Source organism: Gasterosteus aculeatus, chromosome 21 (assembly GCF_964276395.1).
Source record: "Gasterosteus aculeatus chromosome 21, fGasAcu3.hap1.1, whole genome shotgun sequence".
Classification (NCBI taxonomy): Eukaryota; Metazoa; Chordata; class Actinopteri; order Perciformes; family Gasterosteidae; genus Gasterosteus; species Gasterosteus aculeatus.
The window spans coordinates 8526745-8544037 of NC_135708.1; the positions used below are offsets into that span (position 1 = coordinate 8526745).

Below are 17293 nucleotides of genomic sequence, written 5' to 3' on the forward strand. Positions count from 1 at the left end.
ATCTGGAGGGTCGATTGCGCAAAAAATTCCTCTGACACATGTGGAGCTAAAGCAGCATACAGGGGCTGGGGTTGCACAAAGGCATTGCCTATGTTAGAGGAGTTCGGAGCTGTCCACCTGTATTTTCTTAAACTTTCTCTACGGCCTTCCCCGGAGTGTTGTTGGCCTCTATCGAAGCTGCTTTAATTGCACAGACTCAACTGTCATCTTTAAATTTGGAGCACTCTGGAGGTCAGGACCTTCCTCGGTGTGCTACAAATTAGTCTCAACACTGCCATGATTTGGCTCAGTTAGGGTGAGTGAGAAAGGGAAAGAAATGTACCTTCTTTCCCAGTGTGTCAGTTTTTCATTGCAGTGCATTCTTTCAAGAGTCTACGTTATTCTCATAGGTAGCGCGGCCATTTGAAAGACTTTGTAAAACCCAATACATGCAAATGTAAGTAGCAAAACAGTGTTTCTCCATATTCCAACTAGACGCCACTCAAATGGAATGTAGCGGTGCCTCTAGCTGGGTTGTGAGAGCCGAGCAGCAGTAGCCACGCTGACCCTGTGTAATGACGGTAAGTGGATTACAAGGAGGCCCTGGTCATTAATATTGAGTCCACTAGAGTTACCTGCATGTGACGGCAGCTTCACCACAGGGACTGAAGCACAGGACCTCCAGGACACCTGAGAAGCTCAGTGCTCTGTGCAGATGTGACTGACAGCCCCCTAGAACTAGAAAGGACGGTAGTGAGGTCCAGTGATCAGTTTGGAGTATTTTCCTTTTTGGATTAATTATTTTTTTAATTAGAATAACTATAACTGTGCTGACGGTGGTTTGGTGGTTAGCACTGTCGCCTCACAGCAAGAAGGTCCTGGGTTCGACTTCGCCCAGTGGCCTTTCTGTGTGGAGTCTGCATGTTCTCCCCATGTCTGCGTGGGTTCTCTCCGGGTACTCTGGCTTCCTCCCACAGTCCAAAGACATGCTCTGGGGATCAGGTTGATTGGGGACTCTAATGGCCCGTAGGTGTGTGGATGTGAGTGTGAATGGTTGTATGTCTCTGTGTAGCCCTGCGATTCGCTGGCAACCAATCCATGGTGTACTCTGTCTCTCGCCTGAAGTTGGCTGGGATAGACTCCAGCCCCCCCCCCCCCCCCCCCCCGGTTTGACGATGGATGGATGGATAACTGTGCTGAGCTCCCAACTGTCAGTTTAACATTGTTCATAAGTTGTAGCATTTATGTAGTACAGTTGATAACACAAGCATTTTAAAAGGTTTAATTATATGGGGAATGAGAGAACAAAATGGAGGAGGTGTGTGTTAGCATAATAGCAGTGTTGCATAGCTCACTTTTTATCTTGCCTTTCTTTGTCAGAGTTAAAACCTCAACACTCATGTTTTTTCACAATTGTGAGACAGGAATTTACATATACACATATACACCTGCCTGGACATACGTTACATTTGTCGACATCCTTGCTAACGGACAGTTTCGCTAACTCCCGGTACCGTTGTGACCACTCATTACTGGTCAATGCAAAGAGAGAGAGCTAAAAAAAAAAAATCATGCATTATAGTGTCATCTTTTTCAATCTAATATTTGGTCCTTTTGTGCAGGAGTTTTGCCTTCATGGCAAAACTCACAATGCCATTGATGCCAAATATAACACAAGTACACGTGTGGTCTTAACAACGGATGTGAGGTAATAAGAGGGACATTTTGGATTCCCCACAGACATGCGAGGACATGATATGATTAATTAGCTCCACAAGGTTACAAGTCAGCACACTATGAATCTCTGCCTATAAGAAAATAGAGAGACACTTAACCAGCCTTGTTCATGAATGCAACAAGCGTTCCTGTGAAGCCCAAAAGGTGTATGGAAAGTATATATTTTCGATGATGTGGCTTCACCCTGCACGCAAAGACCTTGTAACAGACGTGTAGACACCTCGTTATCGTCATGTTCTGGGAAACACAGTGACATGTTAGGAGTTGGCACCTCTGTATCAACAGAGCGCTAGGCTGACGGGGCCTCAACCCTGATCATGACAATCACAGATGCACTGCTCAGCTTGTTCCCAGAACTTAAAAGATAATCTCACACTCCACACTGCATGTTTGGACAACTTGTCATCCTCTTTTTGACTGGCTACGGAGGAGAATGAGTAGTGTGGCTGCCATTCACTGTGTGCCGTTTCTAATCAAGTGGGCCTTGATAGCTTGCCTGCCAATCTCAGAAGTATGATGAGAAGTCACGTGATCCATGGGAAGAATGAAAAACAAACCAAATCAAGGCTAGCATGATAAAACGGGGACTAAATGAAAGCAGGGTAAGAGACACACGTTTTACAAGAAAAAAGACGCAGTGCGTGTGCCTTTACGAGGTGACGTAATTTCCAATAAAGAGTCATACGTTCGAGGACCCGGCCTATGGCATTTCCAATACATTATTTGTTGCACAGACAGGCCAGACCTGGTGGACGGAGGACAGACCTGCTCCATGGAACATCTGTCAAAGTCACCTGCTACTCAGGACTAACAACTCATTGAACGGCTACCCTTTCACCAACTATAAACATCTAGTTTTACACTCAAGTATAACGGCTTCCGGGCCTGTTTGGAAACTCACTACGAGCATCAAAATGGGAACTGCGTCAGGAAAGGAAAGAGATTTTTAGGGCCTTGTTCAGTCTGAGTTCAGAGGCGAGAGAGCAGAAGGGAGTTCATCCCCGCTTGTTTCATGTGCTAGCAGGTGTTGACTACGGGGAGTGGTGCTGCAGACGCTGAGGGAGCAGTTGAGGTTTTATTTGTGGCCCCAAATGAGTGATGCTTCACATGCACCGGTGTGTAGCTAGCCAGAATTTAGCAGAAGAGAATGCAGCGTCCCTTTTACTGGAGCCATCTAAGATGAGGAAATGCCCAATATCAGGCCGCCTGGCACTCTGACTGCACAGCAGCCCTCAAGAGAGGCTCTGAAACGAACCCCAGCCTGTGCAGCGGAGCAATAGCAGAGCTCTCATGCAGGCCAAACTGAATGATTAGTCCTTAGAGCTTTGTGATCAGACTACATTGTTAACATTGGAACGGCACTGACTTTGAATGCCCTTTTTGAAAACTTACAGAAACATATTGTATTTCCAGAATTTCTCGGCTTCAAAGGGGATAACTGGCCAACTCCCTAAGTGCAGCTTTCCTTCTCTGAGCGTTCTACAAGGCTACTGTTCACGATAGGCAAGTGATAGCAATTACCCGTTGCTCCAGTTATGCCTGTTGGTTTACATTCCAACTTTGGCTTTAGCACTGTAGCTAAAAGCCTGAAAGAGAATGTGCCAAAATGCTAAGTTATACAAAGCATTTAATGTTAATGTGAATATTGTGTCAAGTATTAAAAGTCTTCAAATAGGACTATATCTGCTGATGCTACTGGCAACAACATTAGTGAATGAACACAAGCTCAAACATCTCTTGGTCCATGTTTGACCCTGATTAATTACAATAGAGCGCCTCGGATAGTTTAGTTCAGTGCATTTTACAGTTTGTAAAATGCTCTTCCTGTGCAATAGCACGGTCAGCTACATAGTATGAACCAAACCAAAGATTTTAGATCTGCGGTCATCCTCCAAGTTGTCTCTCCACAGATGACTCATCAACCAAAGACACTCGTCATTCATGTCCAATGACACTGCAGGCCACCCTGTTGCCCAGCTGATGCTGGCCTCACTGTGCTGTAGAGACTCCTGCTGTGGCAGCCTGTTAATCATAGTATGTGGTTGGATGAGGCGCACTAGGCCGACTGACAGTCAAGCATGTCGTGGAATTCGGCATGCTTCATTTTAAACAGGTTTCTTTTAACATTAATTTTGTCAAACAAACAGATTGGGATTCCATGTGTTACATAGACTATAGCCCCTTAACTAGCCATCAACTTCCTCCTGAAAAGTGAAACCAATATGTAAGCCCTTAAAATTGCATTGTTTCAAATGGCCTGCCCCATGGATTGTAGCGGCTGTGGAAGTTGCATTTGAACATAAAAGGCAATTCCTCAAGTTGAGAACACAAGCGTGGGTCTCGTTTATTTTTCCACAACAACGAATGAATAAACAAGATGGCGCAGCCCTGTAATCTCCCTAGCAACGGGCTCTATGTCATCAGCAACAACAGAACATTTAAAGGGACCGCGATCCCGGAACACATTACCTAAATAACTGCCTGAAACAACAGTTTGTAGAACCACACTAAGAACAAGGGTGAATTATGAAGTCACATTCACTACACACGTCCCCCCAGAATTCACCATATAAGAAAAAAATCATCTGGGAGGTGGCCGTATTAACCGGCCAAATCGGCTGTGTTTCACAGGGGGTCGAGGAGCCACTACCGTGGCAGGTGTACCACCGTGACACGGGCGTGGGGTGTCGAGTGTGGGAGTTTTGGGAGGGGGGGAGCAGGGGGTGAGTGCAGAGCTGGAGGACGCCCGTGTAGGGTGGGCGTAGTGTCCTCTGTGAGCGTTGTGGCGAATAAAGACGTATTCAGCCATCTGAAGCCCAGCAGGGATGTGCGACTGAGGTAGGCCGTGACGGGAAGTAGAGACAGGTGCGAAAAGCCTCGCATCGTCCATTAGCGTGGACCAGGGAACAGTGGAGGTAGGAACAAAATCCCCTGGAACCCGCAGTGCTGGCCATAGACAAGCTCCGCGGATGAGGACTGCAGGTCTTCCTTCGGTGCAGTCCTGATGCCCAGCATCACCCACGGGAGTTTGTCGACCCAGTTGCTGTCTTTGAGGCCGGCACGAAGAGAAGCCTTCATCGACCTGTGAAATCGCTCACAGAGTCCGTTAGCCTGCGGGTGGTATGCAGTCGTGCGGTGGAGTTTCGTTCCGAGGCTCTGGGCCACCGCGTTCCACAGCTCCGACGTGAACTGCGCTCCGGTCAGAGGATATGTCCGAAGCGGTGCCGAAACGAGCAACCCAGGTGCCGATAAATGCCTGTGTCATCTCGACAGCTGCCATGGATGTCAGCGGTACAGCCTCGGGCCAACGGGTGGTCCTGTCAACCATGGTCAACAGGTAGGTGAAACCATGAGAGGAGGGGAGTGGGCCAACCAGATCCACGTTAACATGGTCAAAACGCCTCTCTGGCACCGAGAACAACTCTAACGGAGCTTTAGTGTGGCGGTGTACCTTGGCCCATTGGCACTCAAGGCAAGTGGTAGCCCAGTCTCTTACGTCCTTTTTGAGGCCGCGCCAAACAAACCTCGCCGCCACCAGTCTCTGTGACTCTTTCGAACCAGGGTGGGATTGCATCAAAGACACGTCGTCTCCACCCTGTGGGAACGATCGGCCGAGGACTGCCTGTGGAGACGTCGCACATGAGCGTGGTGTCGGCTTCACCAAAAACCACATCCTCTATTTTCAAACCTGTAGTCAAGGTCCTTAGGGTGTGCATGTCTGGTTCTGTGGTCTGATCCGCTGCCATGCGGCTGTAATCCAGACCGAGATGGACTGCTCCTGCCACAGCCCGTGACAGGCAGTCCTTACCGGCCACGTGCTGTAAATCCGTGGTGAACTCGGAAATGTAGGACAGATGACGTTGCTGGCGGGCGGACCACGGCTCGGCCACCTTGGCCATGGTGAAAACCAGCGGCTTGTGGTCGACAAAGGCGGTGAAGTGTCGACCTTCCAGCAGGAAACGAAAGTGTCTGATGGCGAGGTGACCCAGCAGCTCCCGGTCGAAAGTGCTGTACTTACGCTCGTTAGCGCGCAGCTTGCGGCTGAAGAAAGCAAGCAGCTGCCAGGCCCCGCCTACCCACTGCTCGTAGACTGCATCGACAGCTTAGACCGAGGCATCCAAGGTAATGGCGACTGAGGCTGTGGCTGAACCTTTCAAGGCCTTGTGCAAGGGCTGAGTTGAGCGGCTCGAGGGATGAAACGGTGGTAAAAGTTCACCATGCCGAGGAACTCCTGCAGGGCTTTCACGGTGAGCGGGCGTGGAAACTGTGTGACCGCCTCCACCTTTGATGGGAGCGGGACTGCACCGTCCTTGGTGACTCTGTGTCCCAGGAAGTCAATGGTGGAGAGACCAAACTGGTACTTAGTAGGATTAACAATCAGGCCATGTTGGTTGAGCCGCTCGAAAAGTGCTCGGAAGTGCGACAGGTGCTGAGCTTTGGACGTGCTCGCTACAAGAATATCGTCCAAATACACAAAAAGAAAAGGCAGGTCATGTAAAATAGAGTCCATCAGGCGCTGAAAAGATTGGGCTGAGTTTTTAAGGCTGAACGGCATCCTTAAGAACTCAAAAAGACCAAACGGCGTAATCACTGCTGTTTTTGGAATATCCAGTGAGTGCATGGGCACCTGATGATAGCCCCGGACGAGGTCTACCTTAGAAAAAATCACCATACCGGCCAGGTGTGCTGAAAAATCCCACATGGGCGCCAGCCGCCATCAGGTTTGGGGACGATGTCAAGGGGTGACGCCCACGGGCTGTCGGATCGGCGGACTATTCCAAGGCGTTCCATGTTAGAAAACTCAGCCTTAGCAACGGCAAGCTTGGTCAGGTCGAGGCGCCGAGCACGGGTGTAGACTGGTGGACCAGTAGTGGCGATATGGTGTTCTACACCATGCTTCACGGGCAGACGCAGAGAAAGTGGGCTGGGTGAGTGCTGGAAAACCAGCCAGTAGACTGTGGAAGTCATCTGATGGGGAGAGCATGCTAGACAGTCGTATGGAGTCAGCCCCGCTGAGTGTGCACGATTAAGAGCAGAACGTGACAGCGTCGATCAAACGGCGGTTCTTAACATCCACCAACAGTCCATGCGCACACAAAAAATCAGCGCCAAGGAGGGGAACGACGACTTTTGCCGTGACAAAATCCCAGCCAAACCGATGCCCACCGAAACACAACTCAATGTACCTTGTTCCATACGTGCGGATGGGGGTCCCATTGGCAGCTTCCATCGGGGGGCCATGGCTGTCGGTTACCATGTTCAAACGGGATGCAGGCAGGACACTCCTCTGTGCACCCGTGTCGCACAGGAAACGTCGTCCGGAGATGCTGTCACGGATAAAAAGCAGCTTGCCTACGCGGCCGACACTCATGGCCACTAATGAGCGCTGGCCCTGGCGTTTCCCAACCCGCCGAAACTGCATGGCGAGCGGCATTTAAGAGCCTTCGGTCCAAACTTCTTGTGATAGAAGCACAAGCCTGAAGAAGACTGCTGGCGGCCTGAAGATTGCTGACGACCTGAAGACAGCTGCCGACGAGAAGAGGTTGCTGCGACAAGGGTGGAATCCTCCATTGTCACAGGAGCGACGTGCGTGGGAAGAAGCGCGGCCATGACACAGTGCCCTTGACTCGCCAGGAAAAATGTATCCGCCTCTTCAGCCAGTTTTCGACAGTCAGTGATTGTGGTGTTGGCCAATGCAGCTCTGACTTGGGAAGGCAGCTGACGCAAGAAAAGTTGAATGAACAGAAAATCGGGTGTGTGCTCAACCAGGAGATCCAGCATACGGTCCATGAGCTCAGACGGTTTGCTATCACCCAGTCCTTGGAGGGAGAAAAGCCTGCTAGCTCTCTCAGTGTCGGACAGTTCAAAAGTCTTTAACAGGTGCGCTTTCAGCGCTGCATATTTCTCCGTAGCTGGAGGATGTTTAAGGAGACTCACCACTCGGGCTGCTGTGGAGTTACCGAGAGCTGACACAACGTAGTAATACCGTGTTGTATCAGCGATTATCTCCCGCAACGCGAACTGCGCTTCAGTCTGGGCAAACCACGCTGACGATTCCCAGAATTTGGGGAGTTTGAGGGTGACAGCGTTCGCGGTCATGGTCGAGTCGTGTTTGCGAATACGTCAAGCAAAAGAACGTCTGGGTCGCCAGTGTGGAAGTTGCATTTTAACATAAAAGGCAATTCCTCAAGTTGAGAACACAAGCGTGTCTCGTTTATTTTTCCACAACAACGAATGAATAAACAAGATGGCGCAGCCCTGTAATCTCCCTGGCAACGGGCTCTACGTCATCAGCAACAACAGACCATTTAAAGGGACCGCAATCCCGGAACAGTCGTAATTACGTGTATAACACATTATCTAAATAACTGCCTGAAACAACAGTGTGTAGAACCACACTAAGACCAAGGGTGAATTATGAAGTCACATTCACTACAGGGCTATATTTATGGAGTCCCAGTGAAGCCAGCCGATGCCCAGGTCCAAAACCTCATTTGGAGTGCACTACCCGTTGTTTGCAAAGCTTTCAGCAAATCAAGGTACACGATTGAGGTTGCAGAAGAAGTAGCCAATTTACAAATCTATAGATAAAAAGTCAATCATCATCGAAAGATTATGCCCTCTACGCTAAAGACCTACATTCAACCAAAGCCTACTAGAACTTGATTGGTCGATTACCACTCGATTACCAAAACAGAAACCACATTTTTTACGTTAACAAAATCTTTTCCTTTTATATAAATGCAGAATCTCTTTTATAGAGATAACATACAATATTATTATTGCAAAACAAACATTAGAGTTAAACAAACGTTAAAAGTCCTCCTCAATCGAGCTATTTGCTCGCTCGCATAACTTGAATCTCCTTGCTGCTCGCTAGGCTGTTTTCTTCTCACTCGCAGTTTTGTTTTTGAGAGTAACGGGGCGGACCCAGTCACCATGGTATCTCTACATCTAATTGGTTACAAACACTGTGTTTGGATTGGCTGGATTTATGCATCCTGAGAATTACACTCTTGGATTTTGACATTGATTTGCCTTCATACAAAGTAATTACGGATTATCCCCAAACTATTAAATATGACTTTGAGTAGTAGAGTATTATTTTCCTATATAATTTGAATCTACCCAAGCCTTTAAATATGACTGCAGTGAAGCAAAGTGATAAAGGTAAGGTAAGGCTATACTTTTTTATACTTTGACCCACCCATTAAACCTGTGACAGGCCAGAGGTAAATATTGTTTTTATATGGAGAATAGACACTACATCAATAATGGGAAGAAATGAGAGTTTAAAATGAATAAAAGGATAACAAAGACTACAGCAGGGGTTGAGGTCTGTGCTCAGAGTAAATGATGTGATGAACAACAGAGTTGTCTCCAAGCAAAGACCTGTGGACCTACGAGCCAACGATGGACCGCACCAACCCAAAGGTCTCCTGCAGCACCTCGTCTCTAATGACGGGAGGACAAGGTGAATCGGCTGAGTCTAAGTCGCCTGAGTCAAGATAGTCTTTTCTCGCCCCCCCGCATCTCCCCATTCCTCTGTTTTCCATTTTCATCTTCCACTCAACATCTATCTTCATCTCGGTCCACTGTTTTTACCCACGTGTTTGTCTTCGCTCCCCTTAATAAAAAGAACGTCTCACCACTCACTCACTCCTCTCCTCTCCCTCCAGGCTGGTCATTATCCCTCGTGTGTTCTAGCTGCCACCTCAACTCTACCGTCACCGGGAGGTAAAGAACAAAGGGGCCCCTGATGTCTTCCTGGAGAGGTTTTATGGCAAAAGTCAAACTGTATTATGGCTCCCAGAGCATTAGCGAGTGAGGCGGCGCCAAACAGGTGAACGGCCTCTTAGACTGCCCTTTCAAAATAATAATTCCGCTGTTGCAGATGAAGCGAGTAAGACAGGAGCAAGGAGGTGAAAGGAGGAGGAAAGAAAAGAGGATAGATCTGCATTATTTTCATTGAAGTGAGCTGAGGAAAGAGTAGAACCAGCTGCTATCTCCTGGGCAAAGGGGAGGTGAGTCAAAGCGATCACTCTGGTGGAGTGGATTTTGCCAGCTCAAGGGTATTTAGAGGCCCTTTTCTAGTAAACAGGTCAAGGTGGGACCAAAGTATTCTCACCTGAACCAGGCGCAAGAAGGCTTTTACGTTTACTTTAAGTTGTAGCGGATAGAGGGGGCATGAGGAAAGAAAGGGGAGGAATGAGACTCCATTTGCCGGTTGACCTTTCTGAGGGCGCCAAATCAACAAATCAGTGTTTTTGCTATTAGTGTAAACCCTGTGCGCCGTACCACTAGTTCCTGTTTCCCCAGGTTTCCATGGGTCATGGTTCTATCTGGATCCTGTTCCTGCCATGGCCCTGCTGACAGCTGCTGCTGCTATCATCATGATTATTATTTTAAATATTAATCACATTACTATTACTGTCATCACAAACCAACATTACCCGCTTTACTTCTTTCCTGAAGTCTTTTTGCTCTCCACAGGCTTCTTTGGATTGACCACCATCCACAACTGTCCTGCCGTACACCTGCTTACTATTTGCGATATTTGAATAATTTCTGTCATAGGAATTGAATGTCTTGCACATCTTTTGCATTGTTCATTCTGTACACATGACATCCATTGTAGTCTGTCCGTTATGATGCAAGTGCAATCAGGTAATTCACAAATGCATTCAATTCACAAAGGCGCACAGAAGTATTTACAAATACATTTCAATGCAGACATGAATAAATTACGATTTATACTTGCGGATCGCACCGCATTTATTTGCGGATTACGATTTATATTTGCTAATCACACTGCATTTATTTGTGGATCACTTCACATTAATGTGTGGGTTTTTTGAGACCTGTCTTATGTCGCAGATCCACAAATGTGTTTGTGGATCTGCGAGTGAGACTGATCTGACCCCATAAAACAACATTAACGTTATGAAAAGATGAGAGGGGGGGCTACTCAGGCCCGGTATGATGAAATCTTCCCTTCTGATCCCCACTATGGTTGATTGCATTGCAGATCTGGAGCTTAAACCAGCTCCTTTACATTACAGTAGTTGCAAAATCCCTGGAACACAAAAGGCCTCCAATTGGTCAATACAGAGGGTGCATGAACAGGCATGAAAATGATGAAATGTTTTGAAACAGCACACAGCTGTTATGGCTATGGCTTCAATCTGTTCGTGACATCGATGTTGTTAGCATGGCTTCCTATTTTCTATTTTAAAAGTTTAATGACAGCGTACCATTTGAAGCAAACACTATCATACAGTTCACGGTGACATGACTTTTCTTCTCTAAAATACGTTTGTGGTCACATGTGCATACTCAGCTTTTCTGGAAACACATAAAAGCCTCTACAATTCCATGACGGGAGCCAAGTGTCGCCTTGCAGAATTGCTGCCAAAACAAATTAAATGTGTTTTAAGTCATGTAGATGTAGACGTTGTCATTGGCTTGCCCCAGAAGCCCATTGGCCATAAATCTTGAGTTGCTTCTATATTCGACGAGCGTCTGTCCAAAGAAAGCCCTGGCACTAAGAGATTGCCACTTGAAAAACATACTGTACAGTATTTGACAAAACCACAATTGCAGGTTCACAACCATAAGAATTGCTCAACCAATGATATCGTTGTATAAAAAGATATTCCCAGGAGTATCTGGTTTTGTATGCAGAGATTCATTTAGAACAAATTTTGATAAAATTTCTTGTGACAACTCTTAAAAAAACAAAACACAGTGATTTGGTTAATGTGGAGATCTCTCATGCTGGGTGTATATGAGGAATAATTAGTTTCAGTTTTCTCTGGCACTACTGTCCCTGCTTCCGTTATTGCTCTTTGCAGTTTGAGTTTCCATTGGCCTGATATGCCAGGGCCTATTCAAACAATCACTTGTAACAGCTGAATGATCTCAGTGTTTCTCCTCAAATTAAGGGAAAAAGCAAAGATAACCGTGTCAGAAGGGACTTTGAGTTCGCTGGGAAGGAAGTTGTTCGGGTCTTAGAGCTTCTTGTCCGTCACAAAAATGAATCCCATTTAAAAGTACTACGCCCGTTCTTTTCCGTGCCTAAAAACACAGAGAACTTTGGGAAATGAGAGGCTTTTTTACAACCATGGGATGTGGTCAAAGCCTCACTTTTACTGTTCTCTATTTAAAAAAGCCCACATGGATAAGTGCGACACATCTCCCAGGTGCTTGTTAAAGCGACCGGTGTCGCCTGTTTCCTTTTGTTGCTTTGACCGCATGGCCACAAGGAGTACGAGCCTGTAAAAACATCAGACTTCTTTGGACGATGTGAATCTATGCCTGAAAGCAGGGGTAAAAAAAAAAAACTTACAGGAGATACGCTCTCTAGCTTTGAGACACACAAAGTCGCCCCGTTTCTCCCACCCTACATCATGATTGTTTTGGATTCTTTTTGGGTGTGTTTACTCCGGGTGTTAGTTGAGAGCTGTGGATATTTGGACACACCGCGAGCGGATGCAATCATGATGTCCACGTGTGAAGAGGCCGGGTCGGTACCTTTCTGAATGTGTCATCAGCGGGGTTGCCGTGCCTTTCAATCAGCGAGTGGAGAAAAAGCATGGCAAGCCGTTGTGTTTATTATGCTGTATTAAGTTTAAATTAGAGGACATCTAAAGAGCGAGCAGGTGCTTCTTGAGCTGGGAGATTATTTGTTTTACTTTGTGAAAGGCCCAGGCCAGTGGAAAGAGTTTAATTTGATCCCCTTTAACCAACAGCAATTAGGCTCGCTAATGAGACCTCGTGTTAGCAGTATTACAACCTTTATTGTTTATCCTGCTTTCCTTCCCTTTTCTTTTTCCTGCTTTTCTTTGTTCTTCCCTGCATCACAGTTGGAAAAACTGAGAGATACTAAGATGCACATATACTTCACGTCAGCGCTGTCTGTGTCTGAGCTCCCTCCCTTCCCCTTCCCCTAGCTCCAGGACCACATTGCAGTCCCAATGCTTCTTAATTTAGAGGAGACAGCTTTCCTCCTTATTCCAAATAAAAAAAAAACTGAAGGCAGTTAGGCAAACTCATAAATCAACTCCTCTAACAACAACAACAACAACAACATCCAGAGAGATCTCTCTTGCGGCTAGAGATGAGCTACTCTCCTCTCTCACAAGGGGAACTGTGGTGAGTGATTTACAGACATGCCAAGTCCAACTTAGCCCAACGGTTTTTAAGACAAAGTAGTTCCACCTGCTGTGCCACAATACGCGCCAGGCGGAAAGGGATCGGTCTCCTGACGGGCACTCGTGACAGACAGTGTGCCAGACCAGGCAAGTACCGGAGGAAATGAGTGGTTTTCACCAGGCCATGAGATACCCTTTCTCTCAGTCAGCCTTAGGACATTATGTGCGGGCAGCTGGCAGAACAATATGGACGCAAATCTGTTCTTTAGGAGGGAAGGGGTTTAATCTTTGAATGAAAAGACGTCTGCATCCCAGTTATGAGTCATGTGTCTGGGAGAATGCTTGATATTATTCAAGCTGCCTTCAATTGAGCATTGCCTTACTCTTACTTTTATAATTATTCTCATCATATGCCACCATGCATGTAAAACAGGTATCATCGTCCACTTTAAGTGCATATTTGAAAAGTGTCTATTTTCGATAACAAGTTGAAATTTACTTTCCCTGTCAAGAATAAGGCTAACAGCGCAGGCTTATTTTCTGTGTCTAAACAGACCATATGCACCCAAATAGACTGTTTTCAATAGCCAATGTTTGTCTGGAGGACACTAAACAGAAAGAATACAGAGAATTTTAATAATTGGGAGAACCTTTAACTTTAAATTTTAGAGTTTCTGGCCATGCGAGTCCCAACACCTCATATCCAAAACTACATCTCACCCAGGTAGGTTGCAATTGGTTAGTGCTAACATATTCATTATTCTATTGTGTAGGCCTATGTTTCACTCACCCTGAATTTCACTGCGCACATTGTTTGAGTATATTGCAACGCCTCCACAGATTTTCTGTGTATTACATCACATTGTTTGTTCTGAGGTCACGTTTATCATAGTTATTAAAGGGCTCATATACGGGATGCATTACTTTTTACGGACTTCCTTTAGACAATTTAAAGTTTGCGTTTGGTTATTTTTGACCTAACTTGCGTTCCGTTGTATTTGGATGTATCATAGCAACCGACGGGGGCGTGTCGAGCTTGTGGTTTCCATGGACAACAACCAGCGTAAACTGTCGATGAAAAGTTTTGAAATAGAAAATAAGCTTGAAAGAAGCAAACTGGGTAAGTTTCCCCCCAATGTACACATATAACGTAAGAAATGGCGTAAGAAACACGTAATGCGTGTTACGAGGAGGGAAAGTTCTAAAGGGTTGTAACGTTACTTAACGTTAGATTAACGTTAGCTCCAGGCTGTTTATCCGCTTTGCTAACAGGGCTAACGTCCGGTGTTCCGTTTAAACGTCGACGTTGATTTAACGTTACAACGTTATTCATCCTGGCGGATAAGCAGGTGTGCTGGAGTGCTTGAGAAAATACCCAGCTGTCTAATTTGTCTCAGCAAAGGTAAAAAAAAACAGTAGACAAAGGCTAAAGTTATAGTTTTGTTAGGAATACTTGGGAGACATGACAGTCAGGTTATGATTTAGGTAATGCATTTTAGTTTCCAAGCCTTTTCATGACCCTTTCACCCATTTTGAAGAAACCTCTCGGCACCGTAGCAGCGTATACAGAGTTGTCACATAAATATCAGTATGACAAGCTTTATGGTATAAGCATAGATTCCACACATATTAAGCATAGCTTGTTTCGTTTTGACTGGTAATGTATGAAGTAAGGGCTGCAACCAATTATTCTTTTTTTACAATCAATTCATCTGACAACTATTCTCTCTATTTATCATTTCAGTTCGTTTTTTCCTTAACCAAGAGGGAACATCTTTAGAAAGCTTATTTTCACTCATAAATAGTCCAAAGCTCAAAAGGATTCTGTTCACAACCTAAGACTTAGGGAGCATTATCAAAGTAGCTAGTTGCAGATTCATTTTTACTTTGGTCAATGAAGCAATTCCGTTTTTTATCTATGAAATATACCAAACAAATATTTAAAATCTAAAATAGTCTGTTGTTAGTATCTCCACACAGAACACGTAGGCTGAAGTTGTTTGAATGTCAAATTTCAATATATATTGCATTTCAGAATATTCCATCCGGTGCCATGGGATTATCTCTGACAAGGGCAGCCCAGTGGACCACAGCCGCTTCTGGTGTTGACAAACTTGCGCCGACGCCAATGAACGAGTCCTTGTTGAAAGAGGTCCTGTGCTTTGTGGAGCAGTTCAGCTCCCAACACCCACAGGAGGCAGAGCTTGTGTTCGAGGAGCCTCTCCAGTGGAGTACCACTTTGGTGGCATCTGATTTCAAAACAGACTATGACATAAGGTTGGTGTAATCAGGAGGCCGACAGCCGGTTGGCCGCTGCTTTAAGTGTTACGTGCCTGTGCAGGATATGCTGTCACCATGGTGTCCAAATGTATTTTACCGTGGCTATACTCAAAGCTGTAGACTATAATTAATTTGTTTTTCAGGTTCCGTTAGGCTGAGTACATTCCATTGTATTTCATCAGAAGTTCTGGTCTACTTTCAGTGTCTGATTTATGTCCCGTAGCTTGGAAAGGTGGAGAAAAAAAAAAACGTATTTACATGTATAGGCTAATAAAAAAAAAGTTAAAAGGGATAAAAATGAAGTATTAAGATCATGTTTTTATTGTTTTGTTTTCCCTTCAGTGACTTGGATGTACAGTCCCCCGAGAAAGACAACGAAGGGCGTCCATTGTTGCAGCTCTTCCCTCCGACTGTATGCGTGCGCAGCTTCAGCCAGCTCTCTAAACTAGTTAAGCTGGCAGATAATAAGAAGATGGAGGAAGTTCAAGCATGTCTAGAAGGTGAGCATGATGACCACAGGCTGAAATTTGAATCTGATTTGCATTACAAAGTAGTCCAGCCACCAACATACCTCCATATACCACAGACTTAATGTGCTTGTGCTCCTAGTTACTCTCTCCAACCATGCAATTATACTGCCATTGGTAATTCATTACATACATGCATTTACTTTAGGGTTGCTACAAAAAAGATAAGATAATGACAGAAATACATGATGTATATCTTTAAGAAAAAAAAGTTTGAATGTTGGATTAGTTTGTAAATTGTTTTGTTAAAAACAAAACACTGTGATCTGCCTCTGAACCTGAAGATTTGCTAAGGCTAACCTCTTTCATTGTTCAGAAAATAGAGACCCTGTAGTTAAGATTCTTGGTCCCAGCCTTGATAGCATCCTGGAGAAAGAAGATGCTCACACAGATGGGCTTAGTCTGGTGGACGAAGGGAAAGAGGAAGATCAAGGCAAGGAGTCAGACGTCAAGGTCAAGCTGTTCCTTTTGCTCCAAGATTTGGATAAGCAGCTCCTCAGCAAGTGCCTCAAAGCCATGGATGGGTAGGAGCTTCTTCCATCTTCATCTCTCTCAGCATTCATCCTTATCCTCTATCCATCCTCAACGGCTGCAACGGCTTACCGCTCAGGCCAAACCGGTGTCCTTGTTTTTAAACGGTAGAATAAAAAGAAACTCTGAATGAATGAGAGAAAATGTTTTGCTTTGTCTTTCTACATTTACTTCCCAGACGAGTAGGGCTGGACCCCGACGCGGTGAGGAATGAAGTGGAGATGTTGAAACGGTACTGCAGCGAGGGGGAAAAGAGGGTGTTGAAGTCTGTTCGATACACATCAGGTTTGAATTATCTTCTCTTCTTACCGCGTTGCAACTAAAGCAATCGCTATTAGCGCTAACGCTGGATATTCCGAAGCATAAAATAAGTGTGTCTGGGTGCCACAGAAGACGTGGAAGTCATTATGTCTGTCAGATTACAGTTCACCAGGTCGTAAATCAGTGCACAGTTTTTGCTCCATTGCAGTGTATTCGTTGGGGCCTAACAAAGCATGTGCTCACGCAGGTCCCCATGAAACATATTCTCCCAACCTGCTGTAAAATACGACAGTGACACTCCAAAATGGCTGTTTTTTAGTGGATGATTTAGATTGCACGTATAACTATGTCTCTGACCTGTGCTCATTGGTGTACTTTGTCATCCTCTTTAGCAGTCAAGGTGTTTCTGAGGAATTCTCGGTTTTGCTCCACTGGTTTTCTCTGTTTCCTTCTTCCTTTGGAGACAAACTTGTTGTAACTACATTACATTATACTGTATTACGTTTTCTGCGGAGATTTGTCCAATTGCCATCTTTTCCTTGCTCTCTTTTAGATTATGTATTTTCAAACGGCTGCCGTGCACCTCCATGGAGACAGGTCCTTAATGAGATTTGTTACCTTGTAATCGAGCCTTGTGACACGGAGACCCTCTACATCACCTGCAGCACAGCTGGAGTTTTTCTCAATGGGGTAAGATTAGGAAGACTGTGGATCATCTGCAACAGACAACCTAATATTGTTTCCTTTTTTTCTGTGTGAGGAGATATTCACGGAGTTTACCTTCTGGAAGATTTATTTCTGGCCCATCCATTACTGTGCGGCCAA

General features: G+C 45.5%; 1 protein-coding gene across 5 annotated transcripts in view; it reads left to right on the forward strand.

Annotated features, from left to right (window-relative positions):
• Nucleotides 1-17293, forward strand: part of odad2 (outer dynein arm docking complex subunit 2) — a 55803-nt gene that overhangs the window by 5088 nt on the left and 33422 nt on the right. For 4 of the 5 annotated variants that reach the window (XM_040167722.2, XM_078096975.1, XM_040167724.2 and 1 more), the window contains exons 1-6: nt 13883-13989; nt 14905-15146; nt 15492-15649; nt 15993-16200; nt 16386-16492; nt 17022-17158. In XM_040167722.2, the coding sequence (XP_040023656.2) occupies nt 14923-15146; nt 15492-15649; nt 15993-16200; nt 16386-16492; nt 17022-17158 (834 nt within the window). In that variant the 5' untranslated portion in view covers nt 13883-13989; nt 14905-14922. Of the gene's footprint in view, nt 1-13882; nt 13990-14904; nt 15147-15491; nt 15650-15992; nt 16201-16385; nt 16493-17021; nt 17159-17293 lie in introns of those variants that run through there. The other variant, XM_078096974.1, reaches the window with a different exon arrangement.